Here is a 22,616-nt window from a genome sequence, read left to right as displayed (position 1 = left end):
AATATCTTGTAGCCCACGAGATTAGTGTTCTCTTGAGTGTGTGGCAACACCAAATTTTGTTGCTATTTTTATTTTCAAAAAAGTGATAATAGTTTGCCATAGTTGTACTGGTTTTGGCTTCTATTGACAATTTTCCCTCCTGATATTTGTTCAGACCTTTCACTGTTACCAGGAAACTTTCTTAAGAAAAATACTACTAGCCGGGCGGTGGTTGCACACGCCTTTAATCCCAGCACTTGGCAGGCAGAGGCAGGCTGATCTCTGTGAGTTCGAGACCAGCCTGGTCTACAAGAGCTAGTTCCAGGACAGGCTCCAAAACCACAGAGAAACCCTCTCTCAAAAAATTAAAAAAAAAAAAAAAAAAAAAAAAAAAAAAAAAAAACAAGAAAAAAGAAAAATACTACTAGGAACTTTCGCAGAAGTGATTAATCCTTACTTCTTAACTTGTTCCTTGTTTTCTTATATTTAAAGATTTTTTGAGAGAGCCGTTCATATGTGTAAGAGAATTTCTGCAGTGCCTTGGGGTTGTGCAGTGTTTATATGCTATTCTGAGGCATGAGTCTGTTTCTGGGAAATCATTATTCACTTGAATAAAAAATTATTAGGTTCGTCATAGTTGGTCTCAAAAAAGTTTTATAAAGATATTACTTATTTTTAAAAAGGAAACTTATTTAGACTTTCAAATTTGAATCCTGTTTATATTTTTTTGTTCAATTCAAGGAGTTCATTTATCAGGTGGCCAAACTAGTCATTCAGAAATCAGTTTTAGACAAATGATGTTCATGCCTTGAATGTTGCTCACTCTCACATTAGTTTGTCCTTGCCCGCTCTGTAGTGCCACTGTCCCCTTTCTTCATCCTTTGCTCCCCTAGTGATCTTAGTCACACTGGCGCTACACTTAAATTCTAGTGATATAAGCAAGTTTCTTGCAGATGTAATTGCATTTCAAAATTCAGACTTTTATAGTCATAAAAATCTCACAAATATGTTCTTCCGGTCTTTGATATTTCCACTTAATATTTTTGGTAGTTTTGAAGTGTGTGTGTGTGTGTGTGTGTGTGTGTGTGTGCGTGTGTGTGTGTATAAGAATAATGAAACAATTGATATTTTTCCTTTAATAATTGAATTACATGGAAAAAGTAAAACCAATAACTTCTCCCTGTAGCAATTGTAAGGAACTTAATAGAAATATAATTTCTGGATTATATTTTATTGCAATTTGAAATAATACAACTTTTCTTTGTCTTTGAAAATGTTGAAGTTCTTGTGGAAGTTCTTGAAGTCTTGCTTCGAGTTCTTTATAATGAAGTCTTCTAATTTAGGAATATCAGATGAGTATTCTGTGTGAATCTATCACAAACAGGGCTATTATCAGATGACTTCTTACAGCATGATTCTCTGTGCGTTTTCTTAGGCCAGAGATGAAGAAGAAGCCTTTCTGGACTGGAGTGATGAAGATGATGGTGGATTTGATCCAAGCACACTTCCAGATCCAGACAAGCACAGAAGTTCTGAAGAATCTGAGAGTGAAGATATAAAACATGAGATGAGGTATGTTCTTATCCTTAGTGTCTTTAGATGCAAATTTCACACATAGGTCCTATTTTATTGAAATCAGTGACTACTGAACTATTGCTTTGAGATTTTGTTTTAAGCCTTTAATGACCTGTAAAATCTGCTTTCCTTGTTCTCTGTCTTATACTCTTCTGATCCTTTCAAGGATATTTGTAATTCCTGTTATCACATATAACTGATACATGAATTCTGTTTTCTTATTCTTTGCCTTTTTTTCTCTCCCTTCATTTTTTTTTTTTTTAAGTGGGAAGTTTTACTGGGGGAAGGGAAGGATGTGGGGAAAGGGAAAGAAGAGAGAAAAAGAGACAGAGAGAAAGAGAAGAGACAGGAAAAGTTCTACGTGCCCCTTCAGAGTCTCCTTTCATTCTTAATCCTCTACACTTGAGTAGTTTATGAAGTAGAATAAACACAAACAGGCAGGGTTTTATTTTGATCAATGGATTTTGGTGAGAATGCTATTAAAAATTATCTTTGAAAACCTAGGTGTGGTGGTACATACCTATAATTCCACTACTTAGCAGGTTCAGAAAGAGAATCACCGTAAGTAAAAGGTTATCATGGGCTGTACAAGTGAAGTGAAACTGTCTTAAAAACAGAAAAACTTGAGCTTGTGAGGCGGGTCATCAGATAAACGGACTTACAGTCAAGTTCAGTCTCAGAGACAGACATGTAGAACGAGAGAACTGACTCGAGTAAGTTGTCTTCTGACTTCGTTCTGTGCAGTTCGGAGGCTAATGTACAGTATTATCTCTGGCATGCCTATCTGCAGCAGCCAGGTGAAGTTCCTAGTAGAGGGAGTCCCAAGCCGAGCCAAGCACCCCCTTGGACAGTATTTCCAAGTAAAAGAACAAATAACAATACATACTTAAAACATCATCAGATCTGCCCCTCACCATGTCCAGCAGAAACTGACTGGGAGGTTTAAGTCGTAAAGCTGGAGTCCCAAATTGCATTTTCTCTCCGTGGATGAGCTTCTCATGGTAGAACTTCTCACTCATCTTTCTGCTGCAGGCCTTTTTATGCCATGGTTTAAACACTAGTTGCCTCTGTTGGGCATTGTTTATTTTTTAGCTGTTTTCAAGGACACAATGTTTTTACTCCTGGGCTTATTTGCTGTCAGTCCTTCTTTCCTGTCACAAAGTTGGTTTGGGGTGCCCATCCCCAGACGGCAGGTCTTGAAGGACACTTGAAATAAACATGCTTGGGTTTGAAGTAAGGGGACCAAAATCCAACAGTCTTCCAGTATAATGTATATTACAGATCCGTGGGCACACCCTCCACAATCCCCCACACGGATAAATGAATGAGTGAGTACATAAACAAATGTAACTAAAAATCAAAAGGCTCTGAAATTTAAAAGTAGAAGTTATATTTTGACATTTTTTCATATTAGCAAATAAGATAATAGAAATTTTCTATGTAAACAGCCAAATTCTTTCCGTTTAAAACCTGATCGTTGAATGTCTATTATCTATTTGCCTCTCTGCCAAAATTAAGTGAAATGTGGTAAATTGAGTAATGGTATGAATTACTTAGCATTTCTCCCTAGAGTAGTACTGTGCATTATAAGCTTGTATTGAATTTTAGGCTCCTTGGTTTTTCTAAATCACTGAATAGAAGTTAGGTAGCAATGACAGATAAAGTTAATATTTTTTTTTTTTTTTTAAGATTTATTTATTATGTATACAGCATTCTGTCTCCATGTATGCCTGCACACCAGAAGAGGGCACCAGATTTCATCATAGATGGTTGTGAGCCACCATGTGGTTGCTGGGAATTGAACTCAGGACCTCTGGAAGAGCAGCCAGTGCTCTTAACCTCTGAGCCATCTCTCCAGCACCTAAAGTTAATATTCTTGATGTGAAGACAAATGTTGATGGAACCCTTTAGATGCTCGCCCAGGGATTCTAGAGTTGAAGAAATAGGTCATGGAAAACAGTAATTTGTTTTTAACTAAGAACAACATTTTGCAAAATTCTCGAAAAGATTAATCTTCTTGGAAAACCATGCTGTAGAGACACTGACCTAGTGTTTATTCAAACTGTGTGTTTATTAAAAGAGAAATTTTACTTATGCAAGCATAGTGATGCCAGAACTTCAGGGACATGCTATTGGGCAGGTAGCTGGTAAGTATACCAACACTTTATAGTGTTTCCAGATGCTAAATGACAGGCATCTTAGTTTTACTATTGAAAAAACAACCAAGGGTAAAATAGTCTCATTAGACTTTAGAAAATACATTGATTTGAGGCTTTAAGGTTAAGTGATTTATGTTCAGATTGTGTTCCTGATATTTAGAAGTGACTTGTAAAAGTGTGTCTGTGCACTCTGCTTCAGAAAGTTCCTTGGTGCTCATGTGCAACCGTCTGAATGGCTCGTGTGCCTTAATGTCCCTACAGACCCCGCCCCTTAAAGAGTGGTGGACAGGATCTCTCTTTTGATAGATGAAGTTTGATTTGCAGCATGGCTTCAGCTGTTTGTGTGTAATTTAACTCTGTGGGAGTTCCTACAGGTGTTGCGCGGTCATGTGTTGTGTGGATTCTTGGCACTGCTTTAAGAGAAGAACGAATCTTTCAAGTGTCAGCAGTCCTACAATATCGGTCGTGAATTTTTTCCTGGTTTTTCTTTTTTATCTACTCTAAGAGACACCTTGGGTGAAAGTAATTTTGATAGGATTTTTAAAATTGTATGCATGTTTGTGCCATTAGAGTAAGTGATTTGGGTTCCGTTTCTAAGTCATTCTTCAAAAGGTATTGTGTTTCATGTTTCTGTCACTGCTACCTACACAGTAGCATTTCCTACTGCAGCTAATGTGGTTTGTTCTCTAGTAATCTCATGTTAGTTTTTATAATAGCTTTATCCTCTTAATTATCCTTCAGAGAGCCCGACTTTTCACAATTCCTTTTTACAGGAACACTTACAGTTCCAGCTTCTGTTCTCACTGTCGCTATCGATGACATGAGTGTTGAAACCCTTAAATATTTCAATTTCTTAGTTGATTGGCGATAAAAGTATAAGAGGCTATCTAAGAGGTCCTCGAAAAACCAAAAAAAAAAAAAGAATAATGCAAAAAACAACAGATTTTACATGATTAGAAGAAGCTAGGAGCAGATAGTACAATCGTAAGGAGATAGGATACCTTGAAAGGTACCAAAGCATTTTAATATAAGGTGGGGGACTCAGATGGAAAATAGTTAAGTATTATATGAAAATTAAGATGTTTAATTCCTGGGGAAGCAAGTTAACTCTGGAAAATTAAAATTGCTCAGCTTGTCTTAAGCTGAAGAAATATCTTTGTTGAAGAGAGTATGGACAGGGTTTTATTGCTAGCATGAGGATTTTATTTCATAAATATGTTTAAGAGTTTCCTATTAATCTTGTGTATGTGTGTGAACGTGTACACATTATGTAGTCCAGCCTTCTCTTTTTATAGATAAACAGATCTTTAAAGGATGGAGTGGTTTATGTCCGTGATGACAGCAAACTGTAGTGTGAGTGAAGCCGTTTCTCTAGCTTGACTTCTTCACTCACATTACATGCAACTGCCGGGGCCTGTAGAGAATTGGTCAGGAAAACTGAAGACACATTTGATGTCACTCTACTGAAAACCTGGGTCCACGTACTGACTAGCTTTAGGGTTGTTGATATTCTGGTTCAGGTAGTGTTTGGACGGTGTTTGGGACAGTAAGGGCTATAACACTGGGTGTGGCCACCAGGAGTAGCGCATCCCCACCCTCCGAGTTGAGAGCAAAAATGTCTTTAGCTATTGCTAGGTGTTGCTTGGGTGTTGGGTAGGGGTGTTTATAGTACAGAATCACTGGACTCTGGTTGGCAAATACATAGCACTGGTGTTTCAAGTTCTTATGGAAGATATGTTTAATTTATATTTCTGTCCAAGTAGCCCGTCATATTTCTCAGCATATTCTCTATCAATCAAGTGGAATTGATACACAAGGTTAACCTTATTAGTCATTCCTAGACTAAAAAGCAGGGTTATGATAAGGTACAAATAGTAGTCTATAATTTAACTAAAGTATTCAAAAGACCAAAGATTGTAAATTTTAATAGTAATAATTGCTGAAACTAGTACTGGTTGCAGAAATAATGTAGGCACGGGTGTCCGATGTTTTTCCAGATGGGCTGCATGTTTCCTTTGCCTGTCTCTAACTTGATGATTTACTAAGGATTTGTGTTGTTGGCCCTTGGGTGTTTTCCTAGCATGCTTACAGATTTGCTTGCTGTGCTCTTTCTGGGCTCCACTCTGTACCAGTTCCCATGCTGATCCTGGTTATCATGACTTCGTCTGAAGCTTATTTTTGGATATAAACTTTGTGTTTCCAAAAATGAGTTCAGTCTTAAGGGATTGGATAGCGCAATTAGAAAATAGCAGTTTTGAACTGGTTTCATTTGAAAGTTTCCTTTACTTTGTTGCTGCTCATAAATATTCATAGTAAGTAACACTTTTGTCTCTCTACATGGAAAGATACTTTGTCAGTAGGAAGAAGGCAGCAGGAGAGGCAGATTTAGTGAAGAATGGACAGATCTGTGGTCAATAGTTCTTCCCCAAGGAGGTCTAACAGATTTTTAAAAAGTCTGTACTTCTGTCCTTCTCAGTTCTTTGCACAGCTGCGGGAGAATTGAACCATCTTTAGGCCTCTGTGGAGTTATCCAAAGTGATGTCTCTTGTAACGTTCCGGAGGGTTTTAGCTTCATCATTCAACCCCTTTGATTTAGCACAGCAGCAACACAGCTATTGCTTATTGTGAACTCACTAACAATGAGCATCATATGGCCTTGAGTTTCTTCTAAGGCTCCAATGTGGGAAGAGAGGAGGAGGGGAGGACAATACAGTGTGTTCATGTGTGAACTTTAAAAAACGCATCCTAGTTTATTCTCAGAGACAGCTGAAATGAGGGCAAGGGGCAGGAATGTGCTCATAATTCAGGAGGGGCCAATGCTGGGTGAGCCACACTCTGCCTCAAGCCCTAGGTTTATTGTATTCTTTTTTCATGGCAGATCCAAAACAGAAAAATTTACTTTTTTCTGATTCTTTCTTCATTTTCATCTGTTTTAAAAGGTTAGTCCAATTTTCTCAGGCTTTTTCTTCCTTTCCCTTTCTTTTTTGAGCCGGTGGAATTAGTTTAGGTAGAATTCATAGATATTAGGAATTTTTTGTTGTTATTATTACTAAAATAGAGACAAAAATTCATAGGAAAACTAGGGCTTTGTTTTGGTTGATTTTATGACATAATTCATTGGTCTGTTATGAGTACACAGTCATTTGAACTTATCCCTAGTATGTTTTGAAGTTTGTTTATCTTTTAGCAGAAAAAGGCTAACTTAAGCAGTTGCCTTTGGGATCATAAATGATTTTCATTTCAAGTACCCCATGCACTGTAGTCACAATGTTTGAATGATAAAAAGAATTTATCTCTTTGGTGAAAACAACTACAGTAAGAATGTTTTGCATTATTTAATCCACATTCTACTTAATTTAAAATACAGGAGTTGGGAGCACTTGCCACACTTGTAGGAAACCCAGGTTTGGTTCCCAGCCCCCCATCAGGTTCTTCAAAATTGCTTGTAACTCTGGTTCCAGGAGATCTGTTGCCTTCTTTTGGCCTCGGCCAGCACCTTCACATAAATGGTGCGTAAAAGCAAGTGCACATAAACACCCATATAAAATAATAACGAAATACCATATTTGCTTTTCTTTTGAGTGTCTCTCATTTCTTTACATACATTCTTTCTACAAAGAATAATTTATTGCCTGTCGTGTGCTATTCATAATCAAAGCAGGCACAGAGCACAAAAGATTAAACAGACAATACCGTTCATGTACTCTCAGGAAACTTTGAGTTCAGTTGTGGTTACAAAGAATTAAGTGTGTAGTATTGAAATTTGTAATGCATGACTGTTGTGATTTGTATGCCTGGAGATGCGGTAGGATGTGCATACATAGGAAATGAGCACGGAGAACACATCAGTGAGGTCCCCAGTTGAGCCTGGTGGGTGAAGAAGAGTTCCCTGAAGACAGTGATAACAGCTATACTAGACATCTGAACCAGACAGGGATGGGGTGGCAAGAGTCCTTTTAAAATAGTTTGATAAGATTATTTCTTTAGCTATGCCTCACAAGATGAGAGATTTGACTATTTACATATGCAATATATTAATTTTTATATATACAGTACCATTCATCTTGTTTGTTTCATGACCATCCTCATGTGGATTGGAAATGATGTAAAAATTTCCAAGTATTAAATATGATTAAGAAGAAATGCCTATGTTGTAGATATTCATTGTCCAATAAAACTGAGTGTTAACATTTATAACCTTAATGTTTCAAACAAAAAAGTTTATAACTTCTTTTGATCTTTTATTTCTAGATGACAGCTTTGGACTAAGTCTGGTTCCTTTATAAGAAATTTCCAGACTAAGGCAGAGTCCTTTCCTGGCATGTGAAAGGCTCTGGGTTCATTCTCCATTGACTGCAAACGTAAAGAGTGTAGGGGTCCACAAAGGAATTGTTGTATAGTGGTATGTTTGGTAGGTTGTTCTGGGAAGCATAGGATCGGTTAGGTTTATAACTTGTACAAGGCTCTTGTCACAATTTAAACATGACTTCTTTATAATTAAGTTTCATATGGATGATACCTTAACCTGTATTGAGTAAATGGGTCTAATTCATGTGTAATTCGCTGTTAATATCGGTTCTTAATATTAATCAATAGATGATCAGTGCTTGGTTTTTTGTTTTTGTCTTTTGTGTGTTTGGTTTTGTCTGTGAAATATCTGATGGATGCTGGTTTCATGTTTGAGTAAATCTGATTCTTTGTAAATGTCTTTGTGAACTACTTTAATCTCTATAGGTTCTCTTAGCATTGAGTTCTGTAGCGTCTCTTCAATCATTTTTGCTGAGCAACTTCTATTTAAAGATTTTCAGTTAGCTTTATAATATACAGAGGACTTTTCACAAGCATATATACACCAAAAATGAGTTTCTGAGGGGCAAAAAAGATGGGCAGAAACATTTTTTTGTTTTGTTTTTAAATTTTAAGTTGATTTTATTGAGCTATATATTTTTCTCTGCTGCCCTCCGTTCTTATCCCCTCCCCTTTTACCTTTTCCCATGGTCCCCATGCTCCCAGTTTACCCATGAGATCTTGTCTTTTTCTATTTCCCATGTAGATTAGATCCTTGTATGTCTCTCTTAAGATTCCTTTTATTGTCTAGGTTCTCTGGGGTTGTGAACTGTAGGCTGGTTTATCTTTCCTTTGTGTCTAAAAGCCACTTATGAGTGAGTAAATATGATATTTGTCTTTCTGGGCCTGGGTTACCTCACTCAATATGATGTTTTCTAGATCCATCCATTTGCCTGCAAATCTCTTTAAGATGTCTTTTTTTCAGCTGTGTAGTACTCCATTGTGTAAATGTGCCACATTTTCCTTATCCATTCTTCAGTAGAGGGACATTTAGGTGTTTCCAGATTCTTGCTATGACAAACAATGCTGCTATGAACATAGTTGACCACATGTCATTGTGGCACAATTGAGCATCCTTTGGCTATATACCCAAGAGCGGTATTGCTGGGTCTTGAGGAAGGTTGTTTCCTAATTTTCTGGGAAATCGCCATATTGATATCCAAAGAAGATATACCAGTTTTCACTCCCACCAGCAATGCAGGAGTGTTCCATTTACCCCACATCCTCTCTAGCATAAGTTGTCATCAGTGTTTTTGATCTTGGCCACTCTTACAGGTGTAAGATGGAATCTCAGAGTTGTTTTGATTTGCATTTCTCTGATGGCTAAAGATGTTGAGTATTTCCTTAAGTGTCTTTCAGCCATTTTAGATTCCTCTGTTGAGAGTTCTCTGTTTAGGTCTTCTTCTTCTTCTTCTTCTTCTTCTTCTTCTTCTTCTTCTTCTTCTTCTTCTTCTTCTTCTTCTTCTTCTTCTTCTTCTTCTTCTTCTTCTCCTTCTCCTCCTCCTCCTCCTCCTCCTCCTCCTCCTCCTCCTCCTCCTCCTCCTCCTCCTCCTTCCTCTTCCTCCTCCTCCTCCTCCTTTTCTGTTTGTTTGTTTTTTGAGACAGGGTTTGTCTGTAGCTTTGGTGCCTGTTCTAGAACTAGCTCCTGAGTGCTGGGATTAAAGGTGTGTGCTACCACCGCCTGGCTCTGTACCCCATTTTTCATTGGATTCCCAATAAATGGGCTATGGATATTTCCTTTGTTTAAAAAAAACAAAAAGAGGGGGAAGTGGTGCGGGAGAATTGTCTGTATTCTGTCAATCATGTTTTAAATAAATGCTGATTTGCCAGGCAGGAAGTATAGGTGGGAAAACCAGACAAAAAGTAGAGGTGGAGCAAAGGGAATAGGAGTATCCTGGGAAGAAGAAAGCTCTTCCTGCTGTCCTGCCCAGACCACGGAAGAAGCAAGATGTAATTTGCCTGGCTGAGAAAGGTACAGAGCCATGTGGCTAATGTAGATAAGAACAATGGGTTAATATAGGCTACAAGAGTTAACAAGAAGCCTGAGCTAATGGACCAATCAGTTTTTTAACTTATGGAGATCTCTGTGTGATTTTCTTTGGGGCTTGCCAGATGTGGGGTATCGGACAGGACAGAAATCCCAACAAGCCGGCCCCCATGTTACAGGGGGGTTTCTTTGTAGCTTTGGTGCCTGTTCTGGAACTAGCTCTTGTAGACCAGGCTGGCTTTGAACTCAGAGATCCACCTGCCTCTACCTCCTGAGTGCTGGGATTAAAGGCGTGTAGCCCACTGCCCAGTTCTGTACCCTATTTTTCATTGGATTATTTGTTCTTTTGATGAGCTTCTTGAGTTCTTTGTATATTTTGGAGATCAGTCCTCTGTCTGATATGGGGTTGGTGAAGATCTTTTCCCATTCTGTAGGCTGCCGTTTTGTCTTGTTGACCATGTCCTTTGCTTAACAGAAGCATTTTAGTTACAGGAGATCCCATTCATAATTGTTTCTCTCAGTGTCTGTGCTACTGGGGTTATATTTAGGAAGTGGTCTCCTTTGCTAGTACTTCCTACTTTCTCTTCTGTGAGGTTCAGTGTTGGTTGAGTTTTGTGCATGGTGATAGATATGGATCTATTTTCATTCTTCTACATGTTGATACCCAGTTATGCAAGCACCATTTCTTGAATATGCTTTTTTTCCTATTTATATTTTTAACTTCTTTGTCAAAAATCAGGTGTTCGAAAGTGTGTGGATTAATATCTGGGTCTTCGATTTGGTTCCATTGGCCCTCCTGTCTGTTTTTATGCTAATACAAGGCTGTTTTCAGTACTATAGCTCTATAGTAGAGTTTAAAGTCAGGGATTGTGATGCCTCCAGAAATTCCTTTATTGTATAGGATTGTTTGGGGTATCCTGTTTTTTTTGCTTTTCCATATGAAGTTGAGTATTGCTCTTTTGAGGTCTGTGAAGAATTTTGCTGAAAGTTTGATGGGCATGATAATCTTTGATATTGAGAAAATTAATTAGTTAAAGTAGTTTGAGATGGAAGCTGATGTATTTCTGGAAGTACAAAATATTCTACATGTAGATTAGTAGCAAAGTTTTCTGGCTTAAACTTAGGTGATATTTAAATTCAGTATGGGAGGAGAAATAATTTTGTGTTAAAAGTTTCTGCAGAGCAGAAGTTTTTAAACCCTGACTCTGCAGATAAGTGTTAAAGCAATCTCCAAAGTCTAGGAAAAGCAATTGAGTAGCATAGTGTGTACTTGCATCTCTGTGTCTGTCTGAAGGACTCCTAGCTCTTCACCAAATCCCTAGATTTTTATAAGCAACAACAACAAAAAGATTTTAACAGTTTCAAATAATGCATGGATGTTTAATTAAAGGAAATGAGGTCAAGGTTTGGTGGTGAGAGTTGTGGTTTTTATACCCTTTTTCCTTTTCACCAACCTAGATTTTTTTCTGATTATTAGTCTTCTGATCTAAGATTACTTTTTTACGTGTTTTCAGTTATGTTTATAATAAATTCTAGACATCTTCCTGTGCTACATCCCCCATTATAATTCTTTCTAATTCCAGTAGAAATTTGAGAATTGAGGTTTTGAGAATGTCACGCATTCTTAGTACTGGTTCCATAAGTAGTAGTAGTCTTTAAGAAAAGAACAGATTTTCTGGAGTACACTGCAATGATTGATCCCCATCAGGCCTATTGCCATAATCTTATAAATTGAAATTTATAAGAATGTTGCTGGATCCTAACATGGCAAATAATGCAAAAGAAAGAATGGGGGCCCAATGCTTACCTGTCAAAGGGACCGAGAACACACAGCATTGAGGGGCCTTTTCACTGAAATACACTGTGTTGTGGGCACTGTCCAACGCCACGAGTGAGGAAAGACAACTAGAACCTGTTCCTGGCAAAACCCAAAAATCAGAGCTGCAATGAAAAAGGGCTCTGACCGAGCTCCAAACCTGTGCTAGAAGTCCCTGTTCCAGGTGCCAGATGTAGCTGGATCCTAACTCCTCAGGGGAGAGGGTAGGAAGGCACAATGTCAGTGACACAAAGGACGCTGGGAGTCCAGTGAAAGGGATTTATCAGACTCCTTTACATAGCAACAGGGAGCACGTTTATACCCTCCCAGCACCCAGGTGTTCTTGAGGTCGCATGGTCACCCCTAATTGGCTAGGTACCGGCAGGATTCTGACAGTGCCAGACAGACTCCAGGGGTTGTCTCATCTCGCAGCCTGGGAGGCCTTATCTTCCTACATAAGGGGAACATCTCAGACACAACTTACTTGAATTTTAAAATGTCAGTACTTGCAGATAGGTACAAAACTTTTGGGTAATATTTTTAAATGAATGAGTACATACTTATGTATTTATTAGCTTTAAAATATGTAGGGAAAAATATCTAAGCTGCGTTTATTGACTGAGGAAAGTTTCGTACAAATAGATACCCATACTGGGCACTGGGATGCTGAACTTGCTCTATACCGACTTTCCACCAACAGTTGAAGCTGCAGGGACTTTGTATAAGGGAGCATTTCTTTCTATAACTCTGAATACCTGCCTCATCTTCTTGGCCACTAGACCAGTCTGCAGATTTGCTCCATTCTTTTCTCTGCATTCTTGAAGAGACAGAGGGGAGGAAAACAGAGAAGTTGAAGATCTGTACTGATGCTACAATAAAAATGTGTTCTTTCTGCAGCCCTAGTGCTGCCTTCTGTTAGATTTCTAAGGAGTGCAGTGATGTTACCTTTTGTTTTATCATGGAGTCCCTATGTATACATACAGCCTTCTTTAGGACAGGAGCTCTAATACAATAATCCTCTTTTTCAAAGTCAAGCTTATGTGAACTACTTGCCCTAATATCCTTGGGAGTTCAGTCCACTATACTGGATTCCAATAAAGCATGCACACAGTGGAGATTGACAAGTTTTTTTTAGCAGATCTTTGTCTTCCAGCCTAGATCATAGCCATGTCTTATAGCACTTGAAACATTCTTAAGGCTTGGTATAATAGTTCTAACTCAACAACCTTGCACCCCAGGGCATGTAGTTTTCCAGTTAAAGGACATTCTGATCTGGGTTTTTGTTTTGTTTTCCCAATTCTCTATAATATTTTAAAATATGCTGTTTAATGTGAGCAGTTAACTATATTTATAGCATGTACCAGTTTTTCTTTTGTTCTTGCTATTATAATAAATAATCCCCCCACACCCTTTCTGACTCCTGTAAGTACTGGCTAGAGCTTCCTAACCTCTCCAGCCTAATAAAACTTGTTTCTAATTGGTGGGAAAGTATATCATGGAGTCTGTTTCCTTCTCTTTGCCTTTCCCTATCAGTACACTGGTTCTGCAGAAGGATCTTAGAAGCTGATAGTACAAACCTAGTTGCTCTAGCAAGGGGTGATGTATGAGCTACATGAGGTTCTGTGAACCGAGAGACTGCGGAATGCTTGCTCACTTGTGTCACTCCGTGTAGTTTTGGATATTGACATAAACTTTGCAGCATGAGAAGTATAGGTTTGGGGAAATTAAGTCTGTGTTAAAACAAAACAACTACAACAAAAACTTGGCTTTCCTGCAGTCAACGCTTTGAATTTTCTTTAACAAGTTCTGGAGCTTTAACATATACTTAAGCTCTATTTGGTTTTCACAGTCAACCAAATATTGCTTAGCTTGCAAGATTATTGTTAAGGACCTAATGAGAGTTAAAAGAAAGCCAGATATGAAATGCAGTGGGGTCAGTGATGTGTGATAATCTATGTAATTAGTAAAGGTGAAGCTGGTGGGAGATTCTAAATCAGCATGCAGTTGACAGACTGCGATGTTTCTGGAATGTCTCTTTTTATTATTTTCACCTCACAATTGCTCATTAAGCCCTTGATATTGAAAAGTCAGCTCTCTCCATTTAAAAGAATCTGCAAAAATATTCTATTGCCTTGGTTGAAATGAATGAGGTAGTGAAATTAATGACATGTGATGTATTTGATATACAGAGAGAGTATCCTCCATATTACAAAATCAGAGCCGGGGTGATAATCTGTTTTGGTTCTTCAGCATTACTCTATGTATGTAGACAGTTAATAAACAAAGTTGACTCCAGAGTAGGCAGAGGATGAAGAAGAATGGACCCTAGCTCTCATAGATCTTATACTGGCGGGAGACAGACAAACAGATCATAAAGAAATAAACAGAAAGTAAGACACAGTTGGTCATGAGGGCCTTGAAAGAAATAACTGGTGAAGGCAGAATTGGGAATTCACTTTTTATGAAGTAATTAGTAAGGCCTCTCTGAATAAAGGTCGGAAGAACTGTTGAAAACCCTTTTTAAGAAAAGGATGAATAATTTATTCTAGTATTTGAATCATGAATACTTTGAACAATTATTGCAATTAAATATGTAACCTAATCGTATAATAATGATCCTGTAGTTACCTGTATTCCTGCCAGAGGAGATTTTCAGCTTCTTTTCATCCCAACACTCTTCTACCCATTTATGTATCTTGATTGATGCTAACTTCTTGGTAGAGGGTGCTTATAAGAATCTATAGCCATTCTAGTTTACTGCAGGATCCTGTTAGAAAGAAGTAGGCTAAACATGATGCATGACTAGAGAAAGAAGATGAGATGTTCTGGGGGCCTGAACAAAGGCTGGAAGGTAATTTACCTTTTATTTTGCTTTCTCCTGTTGTTTGTGAGACAATCTCATTGTGTAACTTAGACTGGCCTCCACCCGCAATGCAGCTTCCCTAACCCCCAGGCACTGTGATCTCAGCGGTGCACCACAACTCCTAGCTTTTTAAAGACTACCGAAAATAACCCATCACCAGTGACCCTCAACTACCAAGTCTTACAGTTTCCTGTTTCTGTGCTAAGTTATTAGGTTATCAATGGGAACTTTTTTTTTTTTTTTTTGCACACCATCTGCTTTTAAGCTTTGTGGAATTATACAAAATAATTAGCATTACCTAACTACTTAGAACTTTGAATTTAATTTTTATTTCTAATATAAGCCTATATATATAAGACTTTTTAATATTAAGACTAATATAGGATGGTTACATAAAAACAGAAGTTACATGCATTAGCAAAAAGAACATTCATCCAATTGATCTTCCACATGTATATTATTTAAATGTAGCTGGATCTTCATCCTGGGTTGGTTTCCTAATTTTTTTTCAGTTTTCATAAAATTTCATAAAATTATTTCTTTGGGCAAGATTCCCAGAAGAAAAAAAAAGTGGGCATACTTACTTTAAAACTTTTGAAAGGTGCTGCCAAATGGCATACAGGTGAGAAAAATCACATTCGTATCAGTAAGTAGCAATACTAGGTGACAAATGGCATACAGGTGAGAAAGACCAAAATCGTATCAGTAAGTAGCAATACTAGGTGTCAGATGACTGATAAATAATTTGAGCTATATTGATCAAGGGAAAGATCCGTATCCATAGATAGTTGTGTACCTGTATGCTTTCAAGGGAAGATGATGAAGTGGAGCTGAGACAGCAGCTGGAAAGAGATGCCTTCCCCCCAGTAGAGAGCTCTGGTGGAAATGCTGATCCAGTGTGCAGACTGGGGTGTCATGTGCCCCCCACACACATATCTTTTGTTGTTCTTGAATTTAACACAGATGCTGTTGAAGGAAATGCATTTTAAATTGTCTGAAAATAATTTAAATGTTGAATCCAGGAAAATCAAAACTACAGAAAAATAAGCACAGCTTCTAGGAGATTTTTTAGTTTGGGCTTCAGAGATTTTAGGAAATAAAGTTATATCTCATTTAAAATCAGTTTTTAGTATAAGTTTCAAACTTCATGTTCCACTTTTCTCTTTCTTCCTCCATTATTGCCAGTAAATAATTGGATCGGGTGTTTGTTTTGGGTGCTGTGACATGCTTTTGTATTAATGTTTTTAGTAAAGTCTGAGGCATTGCATTGCCCTCTTGTTGTCTATTCATATTACATTATCAAATGACGATGTTTTACTCTGTACTTAGTTGTATGATCTGTTCTGTAAGTATACATTACTAATGAAGTCTCTATGGTTTAGATTATTAAAAGATTAGTATCTCTGAATTTTTTTTATTTTGATAGTAGGGGGCTTTTGGTGCTCCGAGCTAAGCTTTGCCCTTACGTTTTATGATGTGCTTTATTCATGTGGTGTGTTGTTAATACTGACTTATTGTAACATGACCCTGTCTCACACTTGGCTCAAATGTTTTAAGACTGGGGAAAGAAGTCATCACTTTTTGTCCTTTATGGGTGCTGATAGAAGGACAAAATGTGGAGCTCAAGCCTAGATATTCTGCCCCACCCTGAGGGCCACTACTTACCTGTCAGCTTTACCCCCCTTAACGTATTGGGGTTCACTTGCTTTATGGAGTTCATATTTTGAATTTCTGTTTTGGAGTGAAATCCATTTTTATTTTTCAGCCTTGGTATCTTCAGGCGTTTTGCCATCTACTTGCTAAATGACACTGGTGTTGTGTTGTTGTGTTGGATTGTGGTGTTGTGTGAGGGTTTGTTTAGTTTTGTTTTCCCCTTGTTACTGTGACCAAATACCAGACAAGAAGCAACTTACGGGAAGAATGGTTTGCTTTAGCTTAGAGTTCTCAGGGCACAGACAGTTATGGCTGGGAAGAAGGGGCAGCAGGATCATTGGAAAGCTGGTCAGTCATACCTCTCTGCGTCAGGAAGCAGGAGGGTGAACACTGATGCCCACATGGTTTCCGGTGTCTTCAGCCTGTGGAATGTATAATTGGTGTTTAGGGTGGATCCTCCCATCTCATTTAACCCAGTCAAGACACTCCCTCACAAGTATGCCCAGGGCTCCGTCTGGTGGGTGATTCTAGATCTGTCAGCTTGACAATAGGTATTAACCATTACAACTGCTACACGCTGCCTGATAGAACTCTGGGCCACAAGCTGTCCAGGGTTTGTCAAGAATAATTTAAGAACCAAGAAATAACTTGAACATGGCCTATATTCGTCTGCTAACTGATGAGGAAGTCCCAGTTCCTGCTTAGATCCAATGAGCTCCCACCAAGTACCAAGTACTCAGAGGACAGAGGTCCTCTGCCTAATGCAGCAGGGTGCGAAATAACTCAGGGCTTCTCGCACACCGTGGCTTTGGAAAGAGACCAGATCATTGCTTTTCTGATTACTATTTCTTAGGGCTTAAATTGTGGCAGATTATCCATAGAATTCCCATCCTATTAACAGATAATTTGTTATTCACATCACTACTTATTTGCTATAGAAAGTAATCATAAAATGCCTTCCAAAAATTGCAGTTGCTAATTGAACATAGGCAACATTCACATCTGATTTTCCTTTGGAAAAAAACTGAAGCAGCTCTTTCCTGCAGAGCTGTGATGTGCAAGAGCACAATAGACAAGGGAGACGCAGTAGTGCGCCTACTAATTACGCTTTCTGTGAAGCTCTCTGAGGTGCACTCGGCACAAAAGCTAGACAGAACCAGCGTTGTCTTCACCACCTATTCATGGCACTGTAACCGAGTTGGACTGGCACAGGATTGGCCTCACTCCTAAACACATTAAGACTAAATATCTTTTTTAAAAGCTTTTTTTGAAAGAAAGAAAGAAAGAAAGAAAGAAAGAAAGAAAGAAAGAAAGAAAGAAAGAAAGAAAGAAAGAAGAGAAAAAGAAAAGATTTATCTTAATTCTTCCCTGGCTAAGTTTTTTTTGAAAAGTCTTTCATGTTCATTGCTCTGGGCATCCTTTCAAAGTTCAGCAGACTGTGACTTTGAATAGCCACATCGTACCATCTCGCTTGCCTTTCCTCTATTGGTGAAGAAAATGGCTGAGTCAGAGCTTTTGGGCTTCTGGGCGGTAGATGGGGGAATGATCTATAGTCTGCGTCCAGCTGGTTATAAATGGATATGCTGATTAGGCATTTTCACTTTTATATCAGGCTGCCTTCTAAACAGTAATGGAATCCATTCAAACTTGAACAATTCGTCTTTTTTAATACATCATGTGGTTGGAATAGAATATAATATTTATGTAGCAGTTTTTATTGGTTATTAATTACAGCTACTGTGAGAATTTTTTGAATGGTGTAATTTTTAGGCAGAAAGTTAATGTGTTAAGAACCACTGTATGTTTTTTATCTGCTTTCATTTAATTTTTGGAATAATTCTAAGTAAATAATAACACCTCAGAGTTTGATTGACTGTTTCTCCCCCCTCTGCTCTCCCTCCCTATTCTCCTTGCTTTTGCCTCCCCTTCTCCCTGTTCATTGTGGGTTCATGTAAATTTTAGGATTTTTTTTTCTAGGTCTATGTAAATTTTAGGATTGTTTCCCCCTCTCCTATACAGTATGAATTGGCACTTTGATGGAGATTATGTTGATTCTGGGAGTCATTCTGGACATTTTTAACAATATTGATTCCTCCTGTCTATGAATGTAGAATGTATTTTTACTTTTTTGTTTCTTTTAAAGTTTTTTATTAGCATCTCATTGTTGAGCTCCTTCACCTTAGATTTTATTCTTAACTACTATAAATAGGATAGGCTTCTTGATTTATGTTTCAAATAACTGTTAGATATAGTAATGCTATTGATTTTCATATGTTGATTTTACATTTTTTATCTTTGCTGAGTTTACTGATTAGTTCCAATATTGTTGGTATCTGGGGATTTTTCTGTATAAAATATCTAGTATTGTGGTTACTTTTCTCTAACACAGTCTTTCTTAGTAATTAAGGGTATTGTTCTGTTACTGTGTTTTTTATTTCCTGTAATTTGGCATTTGTCAGTTACAGACGTCTGCTTTGTGGTTAGCATGAGGTTTTTAAAATTGTCTTCTTACTATATTGAGCTACTTTGAAGTGATTACTGACTTCCTTAGCTCTGTGCTGATCAGTTAGTATGTAAATAGCTGCTCAACTTGGAGAGTGTGTGGCAGGGGAGAGCGCCAGCCATTCTTACTCAGCTGCCGTCTTGTTCCATGCCCTGATGGAGGAGTTACTTTCATTTAATAAAGAAACTGCCTTGGCCCATTAGTTTCAGCCTCTTATTGGCTAGCTCTTACATATTGATCTAACCCATTTTTAATATTCTGTGTAGCACAACGAGTTGGCTTACCAGGGAAGATCTTAACCTGCGTCTGTCTGGAGTGGGAGAATCATGGCGACTCACTAATTTGGCTTCTTTCTCCCAGCATTCTGTTCTGTTTACTCCACCCACCTAAGGGCTGGACTATCAAATGGGCCAAGGCAGTTTTCTTTATTAATTAACCAATGAAAGCAACAGATTAGAAAGAATTTGAGCAAAAAACTGCTCTTGCCTGGACTATTGCATAAACTGGACACAGAGAACCCTCAGAGAGAGGACTGCTACACTTGCCTAAAGGTGAGATGATCTTTTGGGATTCCTGATTTATGAAAGAGTCTACGAGACATGCTGCAGGACACAGCAGATAGTGACTGAACTGTCTTTGAAATTTCCTGATTGATAAAAATGTCTGCTGGATACTATGGGCCTAAAGGTTGAAGATGGATGCCCCAACAGTACAAAAAAACTTTGGGTGACTGTCCAGGCAGTGAGATGTCTCTGTCATTTCTAGAGTTTGAAGTTTCTTATTTCTTGTTTATATCCTTCTGGAGTCTTTGATGGAGTTGAAAAATGGTTAGTTATAGTTATAGTTTTCCTTAGTTATAAGATAAAATAGATATAAGTATTGTAACTGTAATTCTTGCTTGATATATGTAATCTTACTATGTTAAAGTCTTTCTTTTTTTGTTTAAACAGAAAAAGGGGAAATGATGGGGGAGTGATTTCTTTCTAATCTGTTGCTTTCATTGGTTAATTAATAAAAAAACTGCCTTAGCCCATTTGATAGGCCAGCCCTTAGGTGGGTGGAGTAAACAGACAGAATGCTGGGAGAAAGAAGCCGAGTCAAGGAGTCGCCATGATTCTCCCACTCCAGACAGACGCAGGTTAAGATCTTTCCTGGTAAGCCAGCTCGTGGTACTACACAGAATATTAGAAATGGGTTAGATCAATATGTAAGAGCTAGCCAATAAGAGGCTGGAGCTAATGGGCCAGGCAGTGATTAAAAGAATACAGTTTCCGTGTAATTATTTCAGGGCATAAGCTAGCCATGTGGGCGGCTGGGTGCCGGGGACGCAGCCCTGCCGCTCATATTTCAACAATGCCCTCCAGTTGAGTCATCTTGAATATGATATCTCAAAGTGTTTTGATAATTTTTTTAAAAAATACATTTATTGATTTATGAGTGTGCAATGAACACTTGTGGAAATCAGAAAACAATTTTCTTCTACCTGTGAGTTTCCAGGATTGAACTCAGGTAGCTATTTCATCTGCCCCATCTTTTGTCTTTATTTAATGCAGTTAGTGACTTTTTCCCTTCTCAGAAGTTAGTTCTACTTTGATGGCTGGTGTGCAGGATGTGTGCAGAATTATCTGGTAGTACTTAGTTTCTTACGACTGTGTGCCTTTTTAAAGAAAGGAAATTGATTTTCTGTTTTTTCACATTTTAACCTCTTTATTATAACATATCCTGCTAATATTAAATGTTAATGTTATAATTTATTATTTATTATAATGTTATAATTAATTAATAATTAATATAAGGTGCCTGATACCTTTATCTGTATCTATATTTTATCTGTATCTATATGTATCTTATCTATATCTATAGCCTGCTACTTCAAGGTTAACTTTAAATAGGATTAATTTGATGTGTTAAGACAAGGATAGACTATAGTCTGCCATACCTAAGGGGCTTCTCTGTATCTTCAAATTTTGGATAATGTATCCAGAGCCCCCTGTTATTATCATATTGAATGTCATATAGTTTATGCAGTACCCTGCATTTGTCTGTTTTATGATAGGCCCTATAACCATGCACTAATGGAAGGTGTGTGTGTGTGTGTGTGTGTGTGTGTGTGTGTGTGTGACATAGGGGTCCTGGTATTGTGGTTTCTTTTTGTCTTGTGTAATATTATTTCACCATCTATCTGCTATACATTTGGTTATTCTGTCCTATTTTAAGTGTTTGACTTCATACTGAGTTAATTATTGATAAAATAAATCATTGGATTTGTTCCCACCAGTGATACCAAGAAGAAGCAAGGAATGAGGAAAAGGAATAACACTGAAGTCGACGGTGCACAGCCAAGAAGCCGTCATGGAAAGAAGGCCAAGTGGGAAACGTTAGAGCCTTTGGATACAGGCCTGTCCTTAGCAGAGGATGAAGAGCTGGTGTTACACCTGCTCAGAAGTCAAAACTAAATATTCCCCGTGTCTTTGTGGACTTTGGACATTATTATGTGGGCAAGAAGTTGAAAAGAGCTTTGGGGCGTTTAGGTACTATGTGTCCCATTTTCAGAAGACACATTCTCTAACAGAGATGATCATATCTCTGGGTTTCTTTCACAAACTGAGTTTTGAAACATCAAGAAACATATTCAAAATAAGGATGTATTGTACAATTTACCATTGTGTAGTGTGTAGTCTGCTCTGTTAGAATTTGTCAATAGGCTCCTATTGCCCACTAGTGGAAATGTTTACTTTGTTTTCAGTGTTGAGGGTTAAACCAAGGCCTTCATATGGTAGACAAGTGCTCTACTACTGAGCTTGTACCTAGTCCCTGTTTGTTTTACAGGTATGTTCTGAATCCCTTGTTCATACCCATCTTTCATACAATACAGAAATTTTAATATTATTGTTAAATAGCTAATAATTTTATGTATATTTCATTATTTCCAAAGAAACAGTATAATGGACCAGCCCTGACAAAGAATGAATATTTTTTAATTGAGTTCATAAAAAATAAACGTGTTTTCTATAATGTAAAGTACTGTTGTTTTCATTGTGTCTAGTAATATGAAAGACACTCAAAGATATTCATAAAATTAAAACATGTGACAAACTTCTGAAGCAGGGTTTGTATCGTTAACTTTGCCTGCTCAAATGTAACACATTGCACTTGTAGTTGCTGGCAATTACTTATAAATTCTCCAGACCTCTAAAGACATTCTTCATGTGCTCTGGTTAGAAGGCATCATAGGTCTTCACCTGGCTCCTGCTAGTGAGAAAATGAGGCAGAGTCCCTGTTTTGTTACAAATACTGTCAGTCAAAAAAAAAAAAAACAAAACCTGGAGAAATATGGGCATGAGTAATTGATTTTAATGTAGATTGTCATACTCAGGATCTTTTTGTAACCTCGTCTTTCTATCATATTCACTGCCAAAACTAATTTTCAGTAATAGCTGTGAATTCAGTCCTGGCTCTTAAGGAAGATTAGTTGCATCACACCTGGGTGTCTCATCTTCCTTGTCTGTTCATCCTCATGGGCGACCATCTTCTCACAATCAGAATGACTGCCAGCTCCCCCTGCTCTCTCTCTGTAGTGACTGGTCCCTTGTGTGTCCTCAGAGTCGACCTTTCCCAGACCCTGGAGGTTCTTCCCTGGTCTCTCTGCTTCTACCATCACATTTTTCAGCGTACTTTCCCTGGGAGTTCTCTCTGTAGCCTACAGGTCTGAGCATGTTTCCCTCCTCTGTTTC

General features: G+C 37.9%; 1 protein-coding gene across 2 annotated transcripts in view; it reads left to right on the top strand.

Moving 5' to 3' along the window:
• Positions 1-21,888, top strand: part of Ddx10 (DEAD-box helicase 10) — a 167,358-nt gene extending 145,470 nt beyond the window's left edge. For both annotated transcript variants that reach the window (XM_057768914.1, XM_057768913.1), the window contains exons 17-18: positions 1,415-1,551; positions 21,161-21,888. In XM_057768914.1, the coding sequence (XP_057624897.1) occupies positions 1,415-1,551; positions 21,161-21,338 (315 nt within the window). In that variant the 3' untranslated portion in view covers positions 21,339-21,888. The remainder of the gene's footprint in view (positions 1-1,414; positions 1,552-21,160) is intronic.
• Positions 21,889-22,616: the final 728 nt, after the last annotated feature.

Source organism: Chionomys nivalis, chromosome 4, assembly GCF_950005125.1.
Source record: "Chionomys nivalis chromosome 4, mChiNiv1.1, whole genome shotgun sequence".
Classification (NCBI taxonomy): Eukaryota; Metazoa; Chordata; class Mammalia; order Rodentia; family Cricetidae; genus Chionomys; species Chionomys nivalis.
The sequence above is the reverse complement of the archived record's forward strand: the minus strand, read 5'-3'. Positions and strand labels throughout refer to the sequence as shown.